We start from the raw sequence: 24,623 nt of genomic DNA on the forward strand, positions 1-24,623 counted from the left end.
AGGGCATAACCAACCTCGTTCTGCCTCCCCCTGTTTTTCCCATCGGAGGGCGCCTCCATCATTTTTATCATCGCTGGGAGGCCATTACAACCGACTTCTGGGTCCTTACTATCATCAAAGAAGGATACTCTCTTCATTTCCATCGGGTCCCTCCGGACCACCCTCCAAGAGAGTATCCTTCCAACTTGACTCAGACCGCCCTTCTTTTCCAGGAAGCTCAGGCTTTGCTCCGGCTTCGTGCCATGGAGCCGGTCCTGACGGACCAACTGAACCAGGGGTTTTACTCCCAGTACTTCCTTGTTCCGAATGGGCGACCTGCGACCCATTTTGGACCTCAGGGCCCTCAACAAATTCCTAGTCAAGGAGAGGTTTCGCATGCTGCACTTGCTTCTCTCTACCCTCTCCTCGAGCAGAACGACTGGTTATGCTCTCTGGATCTCAAGGAGGCCTACACTCACATTCCCATTCATCCGGCCTCCCGCAAGTTCCTCAGATTTCGGGTGGGACATCTACATCCGCAGTATCGAGTGCTTCCATTCGGCCTGTCCTCGTCTCCCAGAGTCTTCACGAAGTGTCTGGTGGTGGTGGCCGCTGCACTCCGGAACCGGGGTCTTCAGGTATTTCCATACCTTGACGACTGGCTCATCAAGGCCCCGTCAGCTCCAGGGGTCATTTCGGCGACCTTGACCACGATCTGCTTCCTGCAGAGCCTAGGCTTCGAGATCAATTTTCCCAAATCTCATTTGCAGCCTACCCAGTCCCTTCCCTTCATCGGGGCGGTACTGGACACCATCCAGCTTCGAGCATTCCTTCCTCCTCAGCGCATGGATGCTCTTCTTCGTCTCTGCCAGTCTGTATCTTCTCGCCAGTCCATCTCAGCGAGACACATGATGGTCCTCCTGGGCCACATGGCCTCTACAGTTCATGTGACGCCCTTTGCCAGGCTCCATCTCAGAATTCCTCAGTGGACCCTAGCTTCTCAATGGACTCAAGTGTCAGACCCGTTGACTCGACACATCATAGTCACTCCTGCTCTTCGGCAGTCTCTACTTTGGTGGATGACCTCTTCGAATCTATACAGAGGTTTGCTGTTTCACACTCCTCCTCATCAGAAGGTTCTCACTACCGATTCCTCGACCTATGCCTGGGGGGCTCATCTGGATGGGCTTCGCACTCAGGGATTCTGGACCTGTGCGGACCGACTCCATCAAATCAATCTTCTGGAGCTCAGAGCCATCTTCAATGCTCTTCAAGCTTTTCAACATCTGCTTCACGACATGGTGGTCCTCATTCGCACCGACAATCAGGTCGCCATGTATTATGTCAACAAGCAAGGGGGCACGGGCTCGGCCTCCCTCTGCCAGGAAGCTCTCAGAGTCTGGGATTGGGCGGTTCGCCACAACACCTTCCTCAAAGCTGTCTACATTCAGGGGAAGGACATCGACTAGCACATCTACTTCGGAAGGCTTTAAACTAGGTAAGTTGGGGGAGGGTTCACACATACATACCAGAGCAGTAAGGATCCATACTGGGGAAGAAAGTAAAACCCACACTTCTGAGCCTAATGTAAGTACCCATAGTATACACAAAAAAACAAGAGCCACACTAACGGGGATAGGCATATCATCACAAATTTGGAGAGCAATGTATGTTAATGCACACAGCTTGGGCAACAAAATCCTGGAACTAGAAACAGAAATAAGGAATGCTGACCTTGACATAGTAGCGATATCCGAGACCTGGTTCACAGACTCACATGGGTGGGATATGGTTATACCAGGCTACAATCTACTTCGTCGGGACAGAGAGGGCAAATCAGGAGGGGGGGTAGCACTATACACTAAGGATAATATCAAAACTACCAGGATCACAGAGGTTAGATACACAGGGGAATCACTTTGGGTAAACCTGGCCAGAGGGAACGAAAAATGCCTTTACCTCGGTGTGGTATACAGGCCTCCGAGACAACAGGAAGACAAAGACAAACAATTGATTGAGGACATAGAGAACATCACTTTGCGTGGTGACACAGTACTGTTAGGCGACTTCAACATGCCAGATGCAGACTGAAACACCCTCTCAGCAACTACAAGTGGTAGCAAAAGAATAATAACCTTCATTAAGGGTGCACAACTCAAACAAATGGTATTAGAGCCCACCAGAGAAAAGGCAATACTGGACCTGGTACTCACAAATGGAGACAGTGTCTCGGAAGTATCAGTGGGAGACACGCTGGCCTCCAGTGACCACAACATGGTATGGCTCAACCTCAGGAAAGGCTTCTCTAAATCAAACACAGCAACGAGGGTCTTCAACTTTAGGGAGGCAGATTTCGAACACATGAGAGACTTTGTCCATCAAGAGCTGCAAAACCATGCAGAAACTGACAATCCGGAAACTATGTGGTCAAATCTAAAATCCATCCTGAACGAAGCATCTAGCCGCTACGTAAAAACAGTAAGCAAACGCCGGAGAAACAAAAAACCACAATGGTTCAACAAGGAAATTTCAGACCTCATTAAAATGAAAAAAGAATCATTTATCACCTATAAACATCTTGGGAAAAGGGAGGCAAAAGAAGACTATCTGGCCAGATCTAAGGCTGTCAAAAAGGCAGTCAGGGAAGCCAAACTTCAAACAGAGGAAGATCTAGCACAGAACATTAAAAAAGGGGACAAATCCTTCTTTAGGTACATTAGCGACAGGAAGAGAAACAAAAATGGAATAGAACGCCTTAGGCAATCAGATGGAAACTACGCAGAATTTGATACTACCAAGGCAGAACTGCTAAACGAATACTTCTGCTCAGTATTCACCTGTGAAGCACCGGGAAATGGTCCACAACTACAAATAAGAGACAGCCAAAATGACCTGTTTCGTGATTACGAGTTTACACCTAGTAGCGTCTACCACGAACTTTCAAGACTCAAAGTAGACAAAGCCATGGGGCCAGACAATCTACACCCCAGGGTTCTCAGCTGAGTGAAGTTCTGGCTGAACCACTATCCGTACTTTTCAATCTTTCCATGCGCACGGGAAAAGTACCCCTAGACTGGAAAACAGCTAACGTAATTCCACTCCACAAAAAGGGCTGCAGAACAGAGACAGGAAATTATAGACCGGTGAGTCTTACATCCATAGTGTGCAAACTCATGGAAACACTGATCAAACAGGAACTTGACAAATTTCTAGACGAAGAAAATTTACGTGATCCACATCAACACGGATTTACCAGGGGAAGGTCCTGCCAATCTAATCTGATTGACTTCTTTGATTGGGTGACCAGTCATCTGGATGCCGGAGAGTCCCTTGACGTGATATATTTGGATTTCAGCAAAGCTTTTGATGGCGTCCCACACCGCAGGCTGTTGAACAAACTAAAATCGATGGGATTGGGGGATACATTCACTACATGGGTAAGGGATTGGCTAGATGGTAGGCTTCAAAGGGTGATGGTAAACGGTACTGATGGTAAACGTCAGCAGTGATGAGTGGAGTACCTCAGGGCTCCGTCTTAGGGCCGATTCTATTCAATTTATTCATAGGAGATTTGACCCTAGGACTTAGAGGAAAAGTATCACTGTTTGCCGACGATGCCAAACTATGCAACATAGTTGGCAAAAGCAGTGTGCCCGACTTTATGACGCAGGACCTAAGACAGCTTGAACAGTGGTCATCAACTTGGCAGCTAGGCTTCAATGCTAAAAAATGTAAAGTAATGCACCTAGGCAAAAAAAATCCACACAGAACTTACACACTAAATGGTGAAACCTTGTCCAGGACCACAGTGGAACGTGATTTAGGAGTGATCATTAGCGACGACATGAAGGCTGCCAATCAAGTAGAGAAGGCTTCGTCTAAGGCAAGACAAATGATGGGCTGTATCCGTAGGGGTTTTGTCAGCAGAAAACCTGAAGTCATAATGCCACTGTACAGATCCATGGTGAGACCTCATCTCGAGTATTGTGTTCAATTCTGGAGACCACACTACCGAAAGGATGTGTTGAGAATTGAGTCGGTTCAGCGAATGGCTACCAGGATGGTCTTGGGGCTCAGGGATCTCACGTATGAAGAAAGGTTAAAAAAACTGCGGATGTACTCACTGGAGGAGCGAAGAGAGAGAGGGGACATGATTGAGACCTTTAAGTATATTACTGGGCGTATAGAGGTGAAAGATGATATCTTCAGTCTTACAGGTCCTTCGGTAACCAGAGGACACTCGCTGAAAATCAGGGGAGGGAAATTTCGGGGTGATGCTAGGAAGTACTTCTTCACCGAAAGGGTGGTCGATCATTGGAACGAGCTGCCTCAGCGGGTGGTTGAGGCCAGCAGCGTGTTAGATTTCAAGAGAAAATGGGATATTCAGGTGGGATCTCTAGGAGAGTAAGAATCAGGGAGTGGGTCATTGATATGGGCAGACTCGATGGGCTATGGCCCTTTTCTGCCGTCAATTTCTATGTTTCTAATGTCTTGGCGGACAAACTGAGTCGTCTTCTCCAGCCTCACGAATGGACACTCCACTCCAAGCCCCTTCATCAGATCTTTGCTCAGTGGGGAACGCCTCAGATAGACCTCTTTGCGGCTCCCCACAATTTCAAGCTGCCTCAGTTTTGCTCCAGGATCTACGCTCCTCATCGCCTCGAGGCAGATGCTTTTCTGCTGGATTGGGGGAATCGCTTTCTGTATGCGTTTCCGCCATTCCCTCTCATTCAAAAGACTCTGGTCAAGCTGAAGTCCGACCATGCCACCATGATTCTGATAGCTCCTCGGTGGCCCAGGCAACCTTGGTTCTCCCTTCTACTTCAACTCAGCAGCAGGGAACCGTGCCTACTTCCAGTGTTTCCTTCACTGCTTACTCAGCATCAGGGGTCTCTGCTTCATCTCAACCTGCAGTCTCTCCACCTGACAGCTTGGTTCCTCTCAACGTAACTCCGCACCAGTTTTCCCCGGCGGTGAGGGATGTATTGGAGGCTTCCAGGAAACCTGCTACTCGTCAATGCTACTCCCAAAAATGGACTAGATTTTCTTCATGGTGTATTTCCAATTCTAAGGAGCCTCGGCGAGCCTCCCTATCCTCTGTTTTGGACTATCTTTTACATCTGTCTCAGTCTGGTCTCAAGTCGACATCTATACGAGTCCACCTGAGTGCTATTGCGGCTTTCCATCAGCCTCTACAAGGGAAACCTCTCTCTTCTCATCCTGTGGTTTCCAGATTTATGAAAGGACTTTTTCATGTCAATCCTCCTATCAAACCGCCTCCAGTGGTTTGGGATCTAAATGTTGTCCTTTCTCAGCTTATGAAACCTCCTTTTGAGCCTCTGAGCAAGGCTCCACTAAAGTTTCTCACTTGGAAAGTGGTTTTTCTGGTGGCCCTCACATCTGCTCGCAGGGTCAGTGAGCTTCAGGCCTTGGTGGCGGACCCACCTTTCACAGTATTCCATCATGACAAGGTGGTCCTCCGCACTCACCCGAAATTCCTGCCTAAAGTGGTCTCTGAATTTCACCTCAACCAATCCATTGTGCTTCCAGTGTTCTTTCCAAAGCCTCATTCTCATCCTGGAGAATCAGCTCTTCACACTCTGGACTGTAAACGTGCTTTGGCTTTCTACTTGGATCGCACCAAACCACACAGAACTGCTCCTCAACTTTTCGTCTCCTTTGATCCAAACAAGTTGGGACGACCTGTATCGAAGCGCACCATCTCCAACTGGATGGCGGCTTATATCTCTTTCTGCTATGCCCAGGCTGGATTACCCCTTCCCTGTAGGGTCACAGCCCATAAGGTCAGAGCAATGGCAGCCTCTGTAGCCTTCCTCAGATCGACACCGATTGGGGAGATTTGTAGGGCTGCCACTTGGTTCTCGGTTCATACGTTCACCTCTCATTATTGTCTGGATACTTTCTCCAGACGGGATGGGCAGTTTGGCCAAACTGTGTTACAAAATTTGTTCTCCTTAGTTGCCAACTCTCCCTCCATCCCATTGAGGTTAGCTTGGAGGTCACCCACTAGTGAGAATACCTGCCTGCTTGTCCTGGGATAAAGCAATGTTACTTACCGTAACAGTTGTTATCCAGGGACAGCAGGCAGCTATTCTCACGTCCCACCCACCTCCCCTGGGTTGGCGTCTCTGCTAGCTACCTGAACTGAGGAGACATGCCCGGAGCATCAGGCGGGAAGGCACTGGCGCATGTGCGGTGCGGGCATCTCGAAACTTCTGAGTTTCTTCAAGCAAGACATGCTTGCAAGATGTCCGTATCGGGGCTCTGTTGGATGACATCACCCACTAGTGAGAATAGCTGCCTGCTGTCCCTGGATAACAACTGTTACGGTAAGTAACATTGCTTTCTGGACACTTGGGGGCGATATCTGGAACTGAACTCCAGACACAAAGTGAAAATGAAAGCAAAGAAAGCTAGGTTTTTTGTTTTGTTTTGTTTTTTTAGAGCAGATCCGCAAATGGGGAATATTGGTTGCAATAGATGCAAATGCAGATACATGAAATTGTGCATCAGAAACATGCGAATAACAAGAATGGACTGTAGTTTATGTTGTTTTATGAATTCCAGTGCTACTAGAAGCCCAAACTTCAATTATTTGACCATATTGTATCTACTTTGTACCTGTTTTGCACATATCTTGGGGGGGGGGGGGGGTTCTGCCAACAGAATTGCATAATTTGAATATGAATGGGCTTGCAGCATTATTAAAAAGTACATGTGACAGTCTGTTGTCATTTTCTACTTTTCTGTTCCCTAGCAAGCTGAACAACTGGGGCGAGAGGACCAGCAGAGGTTACATCGAAACCGAAAGCTAGTGCTAATGGTAGATTTGGACCAGACCTTAATCCATACTACAGAACAGCACTGCCAGCAGATGTCCAACAAAGTAAGTTTATTTATTTAGTATTTATTAGTGCTGTCTGATTTAGGAAAAAAATTTAGATTCGATTCAGCTTATTGAATCAATTTTTCGATTTGATTCGATTTTCCTCCCCAATTGGGTGGTGTTTTGGTTGTTTTTTTTCAAACATCCTGTTTGGTTTACTTTATAGCCTCTTCACCCCCTTTGCCTTCTCCTAACCACACTGGTGCTGTGGTGTAAATAAAATAAACAATAAAAAAGACTTTTCCTCTCTCTGTTAAATCCTAGCTCACATTTGCGGTCTAACACCAGCTCTGGCAGGATACACATTCCAAATCTGACATATTGTAATCACAAAGCAGTGGTGTGTTTCCTGCTCAAGTCATTCTTAGTTTACTGGTGAAGTTATGATGTTGGTGAGCCTTGCAAACACAGTTCCCGAAGACGCCAGGTGGCGAAACACAATCTTGTGATGAGCTTAATGCTTTATGAATTGAAGAACAGGACCATCATGAGGACATAGAGGCCTGCCGTTTGCTTTTAAGAAACTGTGATTTTCATGTGCTAGACTGTTATGCAACTCTCAGTTTGAAGCCTCTATGACTAGATGATCATGGCCTAATAAACTCATGAATAGAGAATGACACGGTGACAAAATTCATCACCGTTCCCATCCCTGTGGATAACCGTGGGAAATAATCCCATGTCATTTTTTAGTGTCTATTTCAACCTCGGTCCTTTCACACCAGCATTCTTCAAAGCAAAGCTTGAGGGTCAGTGATTGTGCCCATTCATACTCCGATTCTTCCCTCTCTCCTTAAAGAATGACACGAAGATGGTCTCCTGCGGTTATCCGCGGGGATGGGAACGATGAAGAATTTTGTCACCGTGTCATTCTCTACTCATGAACTAACCAAGATCCAGTTTTGGATAAAAGTAATCACAATAACTGTAGTATGTGTGTGAAAGTTGGGAAGTGAGCATGAGTGATGGGGATTAATTTGACTGACTAAATTATTCTGATATTTATTAATAAATTAATATTGGTAAGTTGTAAAAGTACTTTAATGAAATGAACTGTGGGAGATAAGATTAAAATTGAATTGATTCAGATAATACTTGTTTGTATTTAATATTTAATAGCTGGTTTTAACAATTTAAGTAAATGAATGTGCATGAGAGAAATTTGCATGCCTACTACCTACTTTATAGACAAATCTCACTCATGTATATACATATTCATTAGGGATATCTTGAAAACCTGACTGCCTGGGGGGTCCCCTAGGATAGGTTTAAGAACTACTGGTCTAGATTATTGCAATGGGTTGATGCAAAGGGCCCAAACTTCAGACATTAAGAGACTACAAATTGTACAAAATATGGTTGTTAAAAAAATTTGATCATGTGAGAAGAAAATAGGCTTCCTATTGTCCATGGAATATAGTTTACAGTTTAATAAAACTTGATATACTGCCTATAAGAACATAAGAACATAACCTAAGCGGTGTACAATTAAAAAAAAAATAGAAGAGTTAAAATGAGAAAGGAACTCCAATTTAAAATAGGATTGTCTATTCACACAGTACACACATTCACTATGTTCTTTCTGGCACATTCCCTTTTGCTGCCTTTGCTGCCCATTTATTTTAAAATTCTCAGGTTCACAAAGTATATTACTCAGATTTCCTCTTTATATTGTTCTAGATTGCTAATTCTATATGTTCCTACTAGGACCTTAAGATCTTCCCAACATAATAGTTTGGTTATTCCATCATTTTGTATCATGTTTGTTTGTTTATTAAAATTTGATATTCCGCTAAATCTTTCACAAGTTCAAGGGATCACATAAAATACAAATTACACATTAAAATAACTAGGTACATATAAAATATAAAACTCCATTATATATAGAAATAACCTAAACTCACTCATTCAAGATACAATCATACTCGCTCATAAAAAAAAGAAGGAAAAATACTGCAGGTCAATTGCCTATTCACTCTTCAGATTAATGAATATGTTCATCTGGGATAGAATCAATACCAAAACTCTAATCATTTCTATAGCGCAACTAGACATTCGCAGCACTATACACATTCTTTGCAGGTTCTTTTTCTGTCCCTGATAGGCTCACAATCTAAGTTTTGTACATGGGGGCATGGAGGGTATATGATTTGCCAAGGTATGTTTAGATACCATTAGATCAAAAATATTTAGTGTGACTGGGCCCATACTTAGGAATAATTGGAGTTCATTCCAAATAACAGAATATTCCCAGAAAAATAAGATGAATTTAAAAATAGTTCTGTTTCATGGTACCTTTGCTTGTCATGAACATCTTCCTCTGCTTACTACTACTACTATTTTTTATTTTTATAGCGGTGAAAAGGCGTATGCAGCGCTGTACATGTTAACATACAATAGACAGTCCCTGCTCAGAAGAGCTTGCAATCTAATTTCGACAGTACATTACAGGGTTGGGGAGATTATGGTAGAGGAAACGATATGGTGGGTATAGATGTTTTGCAGCAGTGAGTGGGAGTTAAGAGTTGAAAGCGGTTTTAAAAAAATGGGCCTTTAACTTGGATTTGAACACTGCTAGGGATGGAACATGACGTATTGATTCAGACAGCCTGTTCCAGGCATACGTTGCCACAAGAAAGAAGGCATGGAGTTTGGAATTGGCAGTGGAAGAGAAGGGTACAGATAAGAGGGGATTGCCCGATGAACGGAGATCACGGGGGGAGAATAGGGGGAGATAGTGAGGAGAGATATCGGGGGGAGGGGGGGCTTCAGAGTGAATGCACTTTTAAGTCAGCAAGAGGAGTTTAAACTGTATTTAGAAATGGACGGGGAATGCCTTTGGGATGCTGTCAAAGCACTGTTCTGGTATCATTCTCATCTTTGTAAATATAGTGAATTGTTTTATAATATGTTTATTGTAATTTATAGTTGCATTTGTATTTTATGATCTATTTGGTTTTGTTATGTTTGGTTTTCTTTGTTATGCTTTGGGCTCCTTTTACTAAGGTGTGCTAGCGGTTTTAGCACACGCTACAATGCCCCGCGCGCTAAACGCTAATGCCTCCATAGAGCTTGTGTTAGTATTTTTCGTTTAGCGCATGGTTTGCGCGCACTAATCTTAGTAAAAGGAGCCCTTTGTGTAGTTTTTCTTTTAATTGTAACCTGTAAACTGCCTTCAAAGTTCTCTGACTTGGTGGCATATCAAGTCAACAAAAAGTAGGAGTGGACCAAGGATATCCCAAAAGGAGCACCAGAGACAGAAATCTGTTTTTGTCATTGTTTATATAATTTATTTATTTATTTATTTATTGTTTTTATGGATGTGCATCTGGTGCTCCTTTTGGTGGTATATCAAGCACAAAATAAACTGGAAACTTAATTATACTAGTGACGTTTTTTACACAGTAATATTAAAACCAACAGTAGCAAGAACTTCTTTCAATTCCTTTCTAGGGTATTTTCCATTTCCAGTTAGGCCGAGGGGAGCCTATGCTGCACACTCGTCTGCGTCCTCACTGCAAAGAGTTCCTGGAAAAGATCGCGAAGCTCTATGAACTGCATGTTTTCACCTTTGGTAGCAGGCTTTATGCACATACTATTGCAGGTATACTGTTTATTTTGATAGAAGAAATAATACTTGAGACTTACTGCATGTAAACATAATTATTTTTCCTTTGTTTTATTCATCTTGTTATTGAATTATTTTTGTATAACATGAGCTTAATCACATGAAACAACATAGTACTGCGTTCAAGAAATTATTTATTTACCTTAAAAATTTATATTCCGCTTATCCTGCAGAGTACAATAAGACATCCAGATGAGAAACAACAAATTACAACCATCACATACAACACATATATCAATAAGACAGCAAAGGAACATAATATAATAAACATGTAACAATACTATCGACAATAAACAACACAAACAGAAATACTTATTTGCTGTTACTTGATTGAAACTTGGCTGCTGATTCATTACTCGCTGTTACTGATTGTAAAAGCATGCAAGAAAAGAGACTTTTTCATCTGTTTTCTAAACTGTAAAACTGAAGCTGCTTGCTTAAGATCCATAGAAAGCCTGTTCAAACAAATAGGGCCCTGAACGGTAAACATCACTTTCCGGTGACTCAAAAGTTTAACCACAGACAGGGAGGGCATATCAAGACAGGGTTTATCTCTAGAGCATAAACTCCGTGCCAAAACATAAAAATGCACCAGTGAACATAACGGCTCTGGAGCACCATCCTTCAAAAGTTTAAAAGTTAAACATAGAACCTTAAACTCAATGTGAGCCCCTAATATGTGCAAACCGAGAAACACGCGCCACCACACAAGCAGTGGCGTTTTGAGCAAGTTTGAAGGACCTAAGAACACATTGAGGTAAACCAAGATACAGAGAATTGCAATAATCCAGCACAGGATTAATTATCAGCACTATGGTGATTTAAAAATTATCCTCAGACAGATAATCTCGTAATCTATGTAAAATGCATAGCCGAAAGAATACCCCCAAGACCATGGCTTTTATTTGCACCTTAAAAGAAATTAACCAGCAGCTGCACCATAATAAAAATTAACAATTCTTGTACAATCCCATGCTATTCCTGGACTAGTGAGTTATTTTCCTGTGGTCTCCAGACTAGAGAGTTGCGCGGGGACAGAAATCCCACCCGTCCCCACAAGGAATCCCTCCGTCCCCACCCGTCCCCATGAGGAATCCCCTCCGTCCCTGCCCGTCCCTACAAACTTCAGAAATAGTTATTTCATTTAATTATGCTACTGAATTAAAGGCTCTGGTAGAGACCCATTTACAAATAAGCAAAGACACTTTATTAATTTGGAAATATTAATTTAGAAGAATACATACTTTGTAAACAGGTTTCTACCAGAGCCTCTAATGTAAGTATAAAATATAAATACTCAGCTGATGAGAACCCCCAAGCTGTCAGCTTGGGGGTTCCTTTGCAGTTGGCCGGGGGTCCCTTTTGCCAAGCTTGGCAGGCAGCAGTAGCGTCCCTAAGTCACAGATGCTGGCACCTCAGTGGCTCATGGATGCTGCCAGTGACTGCTGTGCTTGGTGGAGGGGAGTTCTGGCCGTCTCTAGAGGAGGTCCTCTGCTGGCGGTGCTTGGGGATCCCCACCAGTCACAGCAAGGATCAGCAAGTACTTCAACACTATAGAAATAAAACCAGAAATGCATTTCCTTTTCTTTTGAACACAATACAAAGACATCCGCTATATACATTTCTCAGAGCTAACATATTTTAGTCAATAAATTCCATTTTTTCCTTTGTTGTCTGGAGACTTATTTTTCCATAAAGTTGGTCCCAGTTTCTTTTTTCCGCTTTCCCTTTTTCTGTTGCTGTCCTTTGGTTCCTCCTACCATGGTCCAGCATTTATCCCTTTCTCATCTTTCGCCCCTGCCCACCAGCCCCATGCCCAACATTTCTCCTTCTATCACCCCTCTCCAGAACCATGCCACATCTCTCCCTCCATTCACTTCACCACTTTGTCCAACATTCCTCTCTCTTGCATCCATTTCAATCTGTCCGTTCCACCACAATATTTCTCCCTCTCATCTGTACCTCACTCCCTCCCTATGACCAAAAATTCTCCTTTCTTCCATTCCCCATGTACACAACCATCTCTTTCCCTCCCTTCTTCTCTCCCAAGTTCATGCCTTCTATGTCCAAAAATGCATTCCCTCCCCCACCTCAGCATCTCTTTCCCTCCCTTCTTCTCTCCCAAGTTCATGCCTTCTATGTCCAAAAATGCATTCCCTCCCCCATCTCAGCATCTCTTTCCCTCCCTTCATCTCTCCGAAGTTCATGCCTTCTATGTCCAAAAACACATTCCCTCCCCCACCTCAGTATCTCTTTCCCTCCCTTCATCTCTCCCAAGTTCATGCCTTCTGTGTCCAAAAACGCACTCTCTCCCCCACTTCAACATCTCTTTCCCTCCCTTCCTCCATCCTCTTTCCCAAGTTCATGCCTTGTGTCCAAAAATGCACTCCCTCCACCCTTTTGTGTTCTGCCTCCCAGCCCTCATCTGCAAGCAAATTACCAGTAAAATGGAGCTTGAGCCGTGAGGCTCGTCTTCTATTTCCTGCCTGCCCTGCCCCAGCAGCCATAGCCAACCAGAAGTCTTCCCCGATGTCAGCGCTGACGTGGGAGGGACGGCTTTGCTTAAGCCCTCCCTCCGACGTCAGCGCTGACATCAGGGAAGACTTCCGGTCGGCTATGTGTACTGTGGCAGCGCAGGTAGGAAAAAGAAGACGAGCCTCACGTTCCTGTGCAGCTCTCTACTCCAGAAAGCTTGTAGGGAGCTCATTATACAGAGTTTTGAGCCCTTGTTCTTTTAACCTCAGGGCTGCCTTCTAAGAATCCAGTTTTTTTCCTACAAGCCAGACTGTAGGAGCTTGTCTTTTCTGCTTGTGTTTATTTTTCTTTAACTTCAGTGGTTTTCTTTGCAAAATCCACCCTTGTGCTGCAGAGGTTTCCCTACTCTGGCTGTGGGAGATCACAGACTATGTGTAAAGTCTGTTTCCAGGGGGTTGGCTGCTGGTCAGTGCACCCTCTGGACAGCCTGCATGTCAGTTTGGGGATCAGGGATGGTTCCCTTGGGAGCTGGATCACCCCAGGTTTGTCCACTAGTGGGTCTGAGTGCAGGCTGCATGGCTCTGAGGAGGTGTACCTAGGATTGGAGCCGACTGCATCTCTTTGCCAGGTTGTGTCCATGCGGGTGTCCGGTGTCTGGTGGCAGTAGAGGTCTCTGGCCATTGGGTATCAGGCCGGTGGGGCAGTCAGAAGACCAGCAGTCCAGTTTTCATGTTAGCAGAGGATCTCGATGTTAGCTCTTTCAACTTCCAATGCAGCAATACACAGCATCTCATTGCACAGTGAGTATAGTGCACATGGCCTGTCACAGAGATTTGGGGGGGTCCTTAAAAGTGTTTTTTGGGCAGTTTGGGAATTAGGCTTAGTCTCCCTCCCCCCCCCCCTGCTTCTAAAATCCTAAAATTGCTGCTTTTGGGGGGCTTTCTGTGCTTTTCCTGAGCTATTTTCTTTTGAAAATTGCTTGGCGGCCACCTTGAATTTTTCTTAATTGGAATTTAAAGTTATTTTTTGCCTTTATGGGCTTCGTTTTTGCAAGAAAACCACTCGTATATAATCCAACCACTTCAGATTTGGTCTTATTTGTAGTGGATGACTACCTGGAGGGTGGCTGTGTTCCACGTGCTTCTGCACGAGAGGGGGGTGACATTTCAGCGGCTCAAGTACCCTTGACCTCTGAAGGGGGGGGTCCTGCTTCTGATTCTGGCTGGGGGAACCCAAGAAAGTCAACTGTGGGCCCTGAGGACAATGCAATTTTTGTTCCTGCGAAGCGCAGCTGCGCTTCATCAGCCAAATCTCATAAGTCCTCCATACATGCCAAGAAGGGTCTGCAGGAGGCTACTCCTGCCGCAGATGACAGGTTTTCCCCCAAAATTATTAACATGGTGTTTCAGGCTTATTTGGCAAAGAAACTGCCAGCTGCCCCTCCATAGGTATCCTTGCCTGCTAGGGGAGGGGGAGACCCTCCTTCCCAGGACATAGGGATTGTGCCCCACTCTCCCAAAGCTAGTGCACTGGCAGTTACCGTGGTTGACCAGGACATCCTGACCGTGCCTTTACTTATACAAGCTGGCACTACCATTTGCAGCCCTTGCCAATCTCCAAGATCAGGATCCAGGTGGACCCCCGGATCTGGGTAAGAATCCCACAATGCAGAGATATTTTAAAACCTGCTCATCTGGTTGCTTTGATTTCTGAGTTCTTCCAGGAGTGGAACCTGGAGGTTCCTCTGTCCAACACCGCTGAATGCTCTCTTATGAGTAATGAGAGACCGCAGATGGCCTCTTTTCCTAATCATTTGGACATAGGTAAGATGCTTACAGACGTTTGGGAGGTGCCTGAGGGTCTGTTGAAATGTGCCAGAGCCATTGCTCAGCTCTATCCAATGGTGGATGCCTTTTAACCAGCGTTTTGTTTTTCCGAAAGTTGATTCCTTGGTGTCACAGGTTACTAAATGCACGTCTCTCGGCGGTGATTGGGGGGGGGGGGTTGCTGAAAGATGTTCAGGACTGCAGAGTGGATTTTATCCTCAAGCGTGTCTTGATTCGGTGGCTACCGGGCTGAAGGTAGTGACGGCCTCTTCATTTGTGGCTAGGGCATATCACTACTTTGATCCGGGATCTCATCTTTCTGATCTCAGGAGTGGACTATATGGCAACTAAGGAACGGGAGAAAAAAACGTGAAGGATTTCACGCAAAAATATGCAAGCGGGAAGGCGAGAAAAAATTTTCAACAGCCGTTGAAAAAGATGGCGTCGTCTTAGCTCCACGGAAACTAAGAAACTGGGGACCGCGCGCCTCCGTCGGGCGGGAAGGCACTTGCGCTTGCGTGGTGCGGCCCAGCTAGAACTTTCTAAGCTCTTAGAGTGCAATCACTCTAAAATTGTCCGTACCAGGGCTCCGTCAGTGCCGTCACCCATCAGTTAAGAATATCTGCCTGCTGTCCCTGGATAACACCTGTTACGGTAAGTAACTGTGCTTTCTGATCTCAGGAGTGGACTATATGGCAAATACCCTATATGACACGTTCAAAGTCTTTGACAAACTGTTGGCTTATTCAGTTTCTGTGCAGAGGATGTTGTGGATCCAACAGTGGTCCAGTGATTCGTCCTTGAAGGCCACCTTAAGCCGGTTACCTTTTAAGGGGCAACTTCTGTTTGGTAAGTGTCTGGATGTCCTCATGGCACATGTGCAGGACTGCAAGCCTAAATCCTTGCTGGATAACAGGCCCCAACTCTCTAGGCGCCCTAACTTTCAACCATTCAACCAACGTTTTTTCTCCCGTTCTTTATTTGCCATATAGTCTGCTGTCTGCCTGGAGCCAGAATACGAGATGTGACAGCCTGTCTTGATAGGCTTCTCAGGCCCGAGGACCACTTCCCAATGCTGCTCATCCACTTCGGAACGAATGACACTGCCAAGAACACTCTGGAGGGCATAGCTAGAGACTTCGGAGCTCTGGGGGAGAGGCTGAAGCAGACAGGAGCACAGGTAGTATTCTCTTCAATTCTTCCTGTTAGGGGCAAGGGAAGAGACAGGGACAAACGTATTCTGAAGACAAATGAGTGGCTACAACGATGGTGCTGGGAAATGAACTTCGGATTCCTGAATCACGGGGAGGCACTACAGGGACTCCAGGGATCAGACGGACTCCACCTGACCAACAGAGGTAAGAACGTCTTTGGACACCGAGTAGCCCGCCTGCTTCGAAGGGCTTTAAACTAGGTAAGTTGGGGGAGGGTACCCATTTATATACCGGAGCAGTAAGTAACAATCCTGATGAGGTGAACCAAAACTCCACTTCTAAGTCAGAGGTAAGTACCCTTGCTGCAAAAGATTTGCTAGGAGACACTCTAATTCAGATGGGTAACTCTCTAAAGGAGTTTAGTAGACAAAAAGAGTGGAGAGCTATGTATGTAAATGCACACAGCCTAGGGAATAAATTTCTAGAACGAGAAACAGAAATAGTAAATGCAGACCTAGACGTGGTAGCAATATCCGAAACATGGTTCACAGACTCTCATGGGTGGGATATAATTATACCAGGATACAACCTGCTTCGCCAAGATAGAGAGGGTAAGTTGGGAGGTGGGGTAGCACTTTACATCAAAGAGAACATCAAGACAACTAGGATCACAGATGTCAAGTACACTGGGGAATCCATCTGGGTAAACCTGGCCAGAGGCGGAGAGAAATGCCTATACCTCGGTGTGGTATACAGACCTCCAAGATAATCGGAGGACAAGGACACAGAATTAATTGAAGACATTGAGAATATCACCTTACGGGGGGACGTTGTCCTGTTAGGGGACTTCAACATGCCTGATGTAGACTGGAACACATTCTCAGCAACAACTTGTAGTAGCAGGAGGATATTAACATCCATGAAGGGAGTACAGCTCAAACAAATGGTACTAGAGCCCACTAGGGCCCAGGCCATCCTGGACCTGGTACTTACGAACGGGGAAAGCGTCACGGAAGTCTTGGTGGGAGAAATGCTGGCAACCAGTGACCATAACATGGTATGGTTCAACCTTAGAAAGGGCTTCCCTAGATCACAAACAAAAACGAAGGTACTCAATTTCCGGGGCACTGACTTCGCAAGCATGGGTGATTTCGTCCATCAGACGCTACAGGCTCAAGAAACAACGGATGATGTGGAAGCTATGTGGTCAACACTGAAAAGGACACTACACGAAGCAACTATCCGCTACATAAAATCGGTAAATAAACAACAAATAAAGAAGAAACCCCGTTGGTTCACTGATGAGGTCTCACACCTAGTCAAGGACAAGAAAAGAGCATTTCTTTCATACAAACGTACCGGGGAGAAAGAAGCTAACATTGAATACAAGACAAGGTCTGCAGCGGTCAAAACAGCAGTCAGGGAGGCCAAACTTCGAGTGGAAGAAACTCTAGCAAAGAACATTAAGAAAGGAGACAAATCCTTCTTCAGGTATTTTAGTGACAGGCAGAAGAACACAAACGGGATAGTACGCCTTAGAACAGCAGATGGGATTTATGTGGAAACAGATTCCGAAAAAGCCAAACTACTGAACGATTACTTCTGCTCAGTCTTTACCTGCAAGGCACCTGGACACGGGCCACAGCTGGAAGCAAAGCCAAGCAAGGAAGACCCATTTCAGAATTTTGGGTTCTCACCAGCTGATGTTTACAGCGAACTGTCAAGACTCAAGGTGAGCAAAGCCATGGGACCAGACAAATTGCACCCACGAGTGCTCAGGGAGCTGTGCGATGTCCTGGCGGAACCGTTAACCATGCTCTTCAATCTCTCCCTAAGTATGGGGAGAGTCCCCCTGGACTGGAAAACAGCTAACGTCGTTCCTCTGCACAAAAAGGGTTGCAGAGCGGAGGCTGCAAATTACAGACCAGTGAGTCTCACATCAATAGTGTGTAAACTCATGGAAACACTAATTAAATGTAAATTAGACACGATTTTGGATGAGGGGAATCTAAGGGATCCTAGTCAACATGGATTCACTAGGGGTAGGTCATGCCAATCCAATCTTATCAGCTTCTTTGATTGGGTAACAGGAAAGCTGGACTCGGGAGAGTCTCTGGACATAGTGTACTTGGATTTCAGTAAGGCTTTCGACAGCGTCCCACACCGTAGACTATTAAACAAGATGAAATCGATGGGGTTAGGTGAGACACTAATTGCATGGGTCAGTGATTGGCTGAGTGGAAGACGTCAGAGGGTGGTGGTCAACGGCACCCTCTCTGAGACATCGGAGGTGACCAGCGGAGTGCCACAGGGCTCGGTCCTGGGTCCACTCCTTTTTAACATATTCATAAGGGACTTGACCCAAGGGCTTCAGGGTAAAGTAACTCTATTCGCTGATGACGCCAAACTATGTAATATAGTAAGTGAAAGCAATCTGCAGGATAGTATGACGCAGGATCTGCTTACGTTGGAAAACTGGTCCTCGACATGGCAGCTGGGCTTCAACGCTAAGAAATGTAAGGTTATGCATCTCGGTAGCAGAAATCCATGCAAACCTTACACCTTAAATGGAGAAACACTAGCTAGGACTTCAGAAGAAAGAGACTTGGGAGTAATCATCAGTGCAGACATGAAGGCCGCCAAACAAGTAGAGAAGGACTCATCCAAAGCAAGGCAACTTATGGGATGTATCAATAGAAGCTTCGTTAGCCGCAAATCTGAAGTCATAATGCCACTGTACAGAACCATGGTGAGACCTCATCTGGAGTACTGTGTGCAATTCTGGAGGCCACATTACCGTAAAGACGTGCTTAGAGTTGAGTCGGTTCAGCGGATGGCCACTAGGATGATATCGTGGCTCAATGGTCTCTCGTACAAAGAAAGACTAAACAAATTGCAGCTCTACACTCTAGAGGAGCGCAGGGAGAAGGGGGACATGATTGAGACATTTAAATACATCACGGGACGTGTCGAGATGGAAGAAGACATCTTCTTTCTCAAGGGACCCTCGGTCACAAGGGGGCATCCGTTCAAACTCAGAGGAGGGAAATTCGATAGTGACATAAGGAAGTATTTCTTCACAGAAAGGGTTGTAGATCACTGGAACAAGCTTCCAGAGCAGGTGATCAAGGCCACCAGCGTTATTGACTTTAAGAATAAATGGGATGCCCTAGTAGGATCCTTACGAGGGTCGAGTTAAGGAACTAGGTCATTAGAACTCAGACTTAATGGGGTGGGTCAGTAGAGTGGGCAGACTTGATGTGCTATAGCCCTTTTCTGCCGTCATCTTTCTATGTTTCTATGTTTCTATTCAGATGTTCCTGTCAATACTTTGGCAGCTCCTCTGGGCAGCGATCTTCCCAGTCTGCAAATTAGAGGTTTAGTAGTTCCTGGCGCCAACAATTAATGGGGAGCGGTCCAGTGGCAACTTTAGGAAGCAATTTTGATGCCAGGCCTCTTACTGCTCCTCTGCAGATTAGGGGGCAGTTCTCTGCCTTTCAGGTGGAATGGCAGGCCATCATCTCAGACAGTTGGGTCCTGGAGGTTCTTCAGCACAGTTACAAGCACAGGTTTCATCTCCCCCTGGTGGATTATTTTCTGGATTCCCCTGCAGAGAGGACAGAAAATCCAGCCTGAGTGGAAGCTATTATCAGCAGGCTGCTGGACATTGTGGCCATAGATCCCGTCCTTGAGCACAATTTGGGCTCCGGCAGATACTTGATATACTTCATTGTGCCAAAGAGAGGCTCTGACATCTAGATACTGATCCTGGTCCTCAAAGTGGTCAATGTGGCACCTCGTTTCCGGATGGAGACCAAGCATTTAGTGATCGCCTTGGTTGCGCCGGGAGAATTCTTGGCTTCCCTGGATCTGATGGAGGAATATCTCCACATTCCCATCTTTCCAGAATACATAAAGTACCTGAGATTCCATGTTCTGTAGTGGTACTATCAGTTTGTGGCGCAGCCCTTTAGGTTGGTGATGGCGCCCAGGACCTTCACCAAGGTGGTGGTGGTGGCAGCTCATCTGCGCTCCTTAGGAGTCCTAGTGCACCTGTTTCTGGACAACTGGCTGATCAGGGCTGTGTCATATTCCAAGTAGTGTCAGGCTGTTCGCCAAGTCATTCAGCTGCTTCAGTGCCTGGGCTGGGTGATCAACTTCTGGAAGAGTCACCTCGAGCCAACGCAGGACTTGGAATACTTAGGGATTATCTTCCACATGGGTCAGAACAAGGTGTTTCTTCCCGAGTCATGTTAAGAGAAGCTGTGCTAGTTGATCAGGGGCTTTCTGGATACTCCGAGAAGGCACTTGCGCATGTGCAGTGTGGACAATCTGAAAGCCAGTGCACTTTTCACTGTCTGTACCGGGCTCCATGGATGGCATCACCCATGTATGAGAATATCTGCCTGCTGTCTCCGAATAACACCTATTAGGTAAGTAACTGCTTCTGTTTCGCTTGCTAGACCAGTATAGTTCCTTACGGATGGGTGGAGACTGAGATCAAACTTGTATATCAGTATAGCATCACCTCTACTAATCCAGTCTTTCCCAGTCTCCGGTAGCAGGTGGTAGGCTAATTTCAGCTCCTCTCTTAGCCCTGTTGGAACTTTGTTTTTGGACTCCTGGTTCCCCTTTTGTGCCGGATAGAGCTTGGGCGGGTCCTGTTTGAAGATCCATCCGACCTCGGGGGTGTTAAACCCGGCGGGTCTTGTGCTGGGTCCCTCCCCCCATCTTCCTCTACCTCCCCATATTTTTGTAGAAGGGTCTCAGCTGGCAGCCTGGCCCCCTGGTTGGTCAGCCCTCCAGCTTTGAGAGCTGTGGAGTCTGTTCTGTAAGTTTAAAAAATAAAATAAAATCCTGAGGTGTGCCGGTCTAAAGGGTTCATTTCCCTTTATAACTGCCTTTTTTCTGGGTTTTCTCATCTAACCGGCACTTTCTTTGAAGCTAGGGTGCTTTCAACACGATGAGCACTTTTAAAGGGAAAAAGTGCTCCAGACACGAGGTACTCGCGGCCAGCCTGTGCAAGCGTTGTGCAGGCTGGAGTGTTGGGGAAGGCTCGTCGGCAGCGGATGCTGATGGCCAGGGCACCCCGCCGCATGTATCTCGTGAGTCGAATTTGGATCACGTGGAAGCCAGGCTTCCCCCGATGCCCACATGGAGGGTTCCCCAGCTGGCAACGGTCAGGGAGGAAAGGATTCCCTTGCTTCCAGAACGGCTGAGGATTCCCTTTTTGTGTCGGTCGGTTCTTCGGCCTCAACGTCAGGAAAGTCCCAGGCTTTTCAGACGCGGCAGGCCACAGGAGCTCTGATTTTGGCGGTTTCGGGTCCAATTTCAGCGTGAACCTACTCCTTCATCTCAGTGATCTCAGGTGACCTTCCCCCTGTTCTGGAAATGCAGGGGCAAGGTATAGCAGGGTCCCCTGCTCTGGCAGGGAGTCCCTTGAGGCCGCAAGGGGGTTTCCCCCATACTTTTTAATGGCACTCTGTAAAGCTTATGTGCTGGTGGCAGAAGGTTCCGTGTCCACTCCGGGGGTCTCAGGAGGGGGGGAGGGGTTCCCTTGATGTCTTCCCTGGTGCGGCCCCCATATTGCGGCAGTTTTGCCCCCCCCCCCCTCTACTCCTCTCTCATCCAAACGCCCGAGGGTCTCTTGGGATGAAGATTTTTTTCCCAGAGGAGCAACATGTGATTGATGAGGACCTGGACCCTTGGGGAGAATTCCAGGATCCTCTTGGGGGGGTCGGATTCTGCCAGCGAGAGGTTCGAGCATCCCCTAGCTGGTGAAGATGTGTCTGTGGTGCGTATTTTTCAGCGGGAAGAGCTTCATGAGTTAATTATGCAGGTCTTCTGTGTTTTGCACTTTGAGGATCCTGTGTCGGAGCGCCCGTGTACTGTGGACCCCTTGCTTAAGGGGATTCGCTCTGCTTTCCGCTCTTTTCCTATGCATCAGGATATTCTGGATATTATGCTCGCACAGTGGCAGATGCCAGAAGCCCCTTTTTTATTTTGCACACTCCACGGCCCACCTGAATCCCATTTTTGAGGGGGATAGGGATACTTTGAAGTCACCCATGGTAGACGCGGTGGTCTCGGCCGTTTCTAAGAGGCATACCTTGCCTGTTGATGGCGGTGCGGCCTTGAAGGAGCCGGAGGAACGTAAGTTGGAGTCCTTTCTTAAATAGAGTTTTGATGTGACGCTCTGTCAGTCCAGGCAGCTATGTGTGACGGGCTAGTGGCTCGGGCGTGTTTTCGTTAGGCCCAGCATGTTCTTGACAGTAAAGAGGTGAATTAGAACTTGCTAAGTGGCCAAAAATGAGTTGGGTGCTTCTTGTCTCTCGGATGCCATGTATGACCTCTTGCGAGCTTCTATCAAGTCTTTGACTTTTGGAGTAGCAGCATGCTGTACCTTGTGGCTTTGCGCTTGGTTTGTAGGATTCTGCATCCAAAGCTAAATTGACAAAGTTACCTTTTTAAAGGATCTTTCTTGTTTGGTGAGGACCTGGACAGGTTGGTTCAGACTCTCACTGATTCCAAAGTGCCTTGTTTGCCTGAGGATGGGCCTTGGCCGTTGGCTCGTGGTGGTGCTGGGCGTGGGCGTGATTTCCACTGTTTCCGCTCTGGTAGAGGAGCTGCCTCCGTTCCATCTTCTGGGATCTCTAGAGGCAGATTTTTCTAGCGCATACAGTCCTTTCGTGAGGTCCGCCGGGGTGCAGGTAGCGCCCCCGCTAGGTTCCCTGCTGCCTGTCCTGCCCAATGACTCCATGCTGGCGCCCGTCTTGGTTCCGGTGGGCGCCCAGCTGAGAGAATTTTATCCAAAGTGGGCAGATATCACATCCGATCAGTGGGTTCTGGAAGTGATCCGGGATGGCTATGCTCTGGAGTTCGCCTGGTCCTTGCCAGACCATTTTATCGCTTCTCCCTCGCAGGTTGCGTGGAAGCAGCAGGCCTTTCGCCAGACCCTTCAAAGATTGTTAGATCTCCACACGGTGGTTCCGGTTCCCCCACCGGAGTGGGGCACATGTTGGTACTCTATTTACTTTGTGGTGCCAAAGAAAGAAGGGACCTTTCATCCCATCCTGGATTTGAAGGGGGTCAACAGGGCCTTCCTTCCGCATGGAAACTGGTCTGTGATTCTTGCGGTTCAGCCGAGGGAGTTTCTGACCTCTAGATCTGACCGAGGCCTACTTGCACACTCCTATTCGGGCCTCCCATCATCGTTTCCTGCGCTTTGCGATCTTGGGGCAGCATTATCAGTTCTGTGGTTTTCCTTTTGGTCTGGCTACAGCTCCACGGACATTCACCAAAGTGATGGTGGTTGTTGTGGCGATGTTGCAAAAAGAGGGCATTCTTGTTCATCCCTACCTGGACGACTGATTGATTCGAGCGAAGTCATTCCAGGAGAGCACTTGAGTCACGGCTCGGGTGGTAGAGTTTCTGCAGTCACTGGAGTGGGTAGTCAATCTTGGCAAGAGCCGGTTGTCTCCATCTGGAATATCTAGGGGTCCTGTTCGACACCGCCTTGGGGAAGGTCTTCCTCCCGGAGGCCCGGGTAAGCAAATTGCAATCTCAGATTCGCCTGTTTATGGCATCCCGGTGTCCTCGGGCACAGGATTTCCTCCAAGTCTTGGGGTCAATGGCGGCCTCCCTCGATATCATGAGGTGGTCGTGGGCCCACATGCGTCCTCTTCAATATGCTCTTCTTCGGAGGTGGTCGCCTCAGAGGCACAGTCCAGATCACCCTGTTCCGCTTCCGGGCTTAGCTCGGGGCAGTCTTTGTTGGTGACTCCAGCCCACCCATCTTGTCCAAGGGTCGATTTTGGACCAGCTGCAGTGGATGGTGCTGCTCACGGATTCCAGTCTTCTCGGTTGGGGAGCTCAGTGTCTCGATCACTCAGCTCAGGGCACCTGGTCCACTGAGGAGGCTTCTTGGTCGATCAATGTCTTGGAGACCAGAGCCATCCATATGGCGTTGCTAGCCTTCCAGTCCTTTCTGATGGGCAAGTCAGTCAGTCAGGATTTTGTCGGACAGTGCCTCAGCGGTGGCCTATGTCAATCACCAGGCACCAGGAGCACTTTGGTGGCACAGGAGGCGACTCTGCTCATGGTTTGGGCAGAGTAGCACCTTCAAGAAATAAACGCATATCACATAGCTGGAGTGGAGAATGTTCAAGCGGACTTCCTAAGTCGTCACGTGCTAGATCCCGGAGAGTGGTGTGTAAGCCAGGTGGCTTTTCAGTTGATAGTACAGTCTTGGGGTCAGTCCTTCATGGACCTGATGGCCACAAGTATCAATGCCAAAGTATCCCGTTTCTTCATTCGTCGCAGAGACAGTCAGGCCGAGAGCCTGGATGCTCTGGTTCAACCATGGCCAACGGAGGGGCTGTTGTATGTGCTCCCTCCGTGGCCATTAGTGGGCAGAGTTCTTCACATCATTCGCCATCCAGGTCTCATGGTTCTGGTGGCTCCGGATTGGCCTCGATTACTATGGTATGCGGATCTGGTGAGCCATCTGGTGGCGGATCCTCTTCCTCTACCTCTCTTGGACGACCTTCTAACTCAGGGTCCCATTCCCATGTTCGATCTGGGTCCCTTTTGTCTTACGGCTTGGCTCTTGAAAGTGGTCTAGGTAAGAAAGGGTATTCAGATAAAGTGATCTC

The 24,623-nt window shown here is 46.8% G+C and overlaps 1 protein-coding gene across 9 annotated transcripts in view; it reads left to right on the top strand.

Moving 5' to 3' along the window:
• Window positions 1-24,623, top strand: part of CTDP1 (CTD phosphatase subunit 1) — a 287,209-nt gene that overhangs the window by 46,654 nt on the left and 215,932 nt on the right. For all 9 annotated transcript variants that reach the window (XR_004538415.1, XR_004538416.1, XM_033934443.1 and 6 more), the window contains exons 4-5: window positions 6,758-6,886; window positions 10,340-10,490. Coding sequence is in view for 7 of the 9 variants with exons in the window: in XM_033934443.1 (XP_033790334.1) it covers window positions 6,758-6,886; window positions 10,340-10,490 (280 nt within the window). In the remaining 2 variants the exon portion in view is untranslated. The remainder of the gene's footprint in view (window positions 1-6,757; window positions 6,887-10,339; window positions 10,491-24,623) is intronic.

Source organism: Geotrypetes seraphini, chromosome 2 (assembly GCF_902459505.1).
Source record: "Geotrypetes seraphini chromosome 2, aGeoSer1.1, whole genome shotgun sequence".
Lineage (NCBI taxonomy): Eukaryota > Metazoa > Chordata > Amphibia > Gymnophiona > Dermophiidae > Geotrypetes > Geotrypetes seraphini.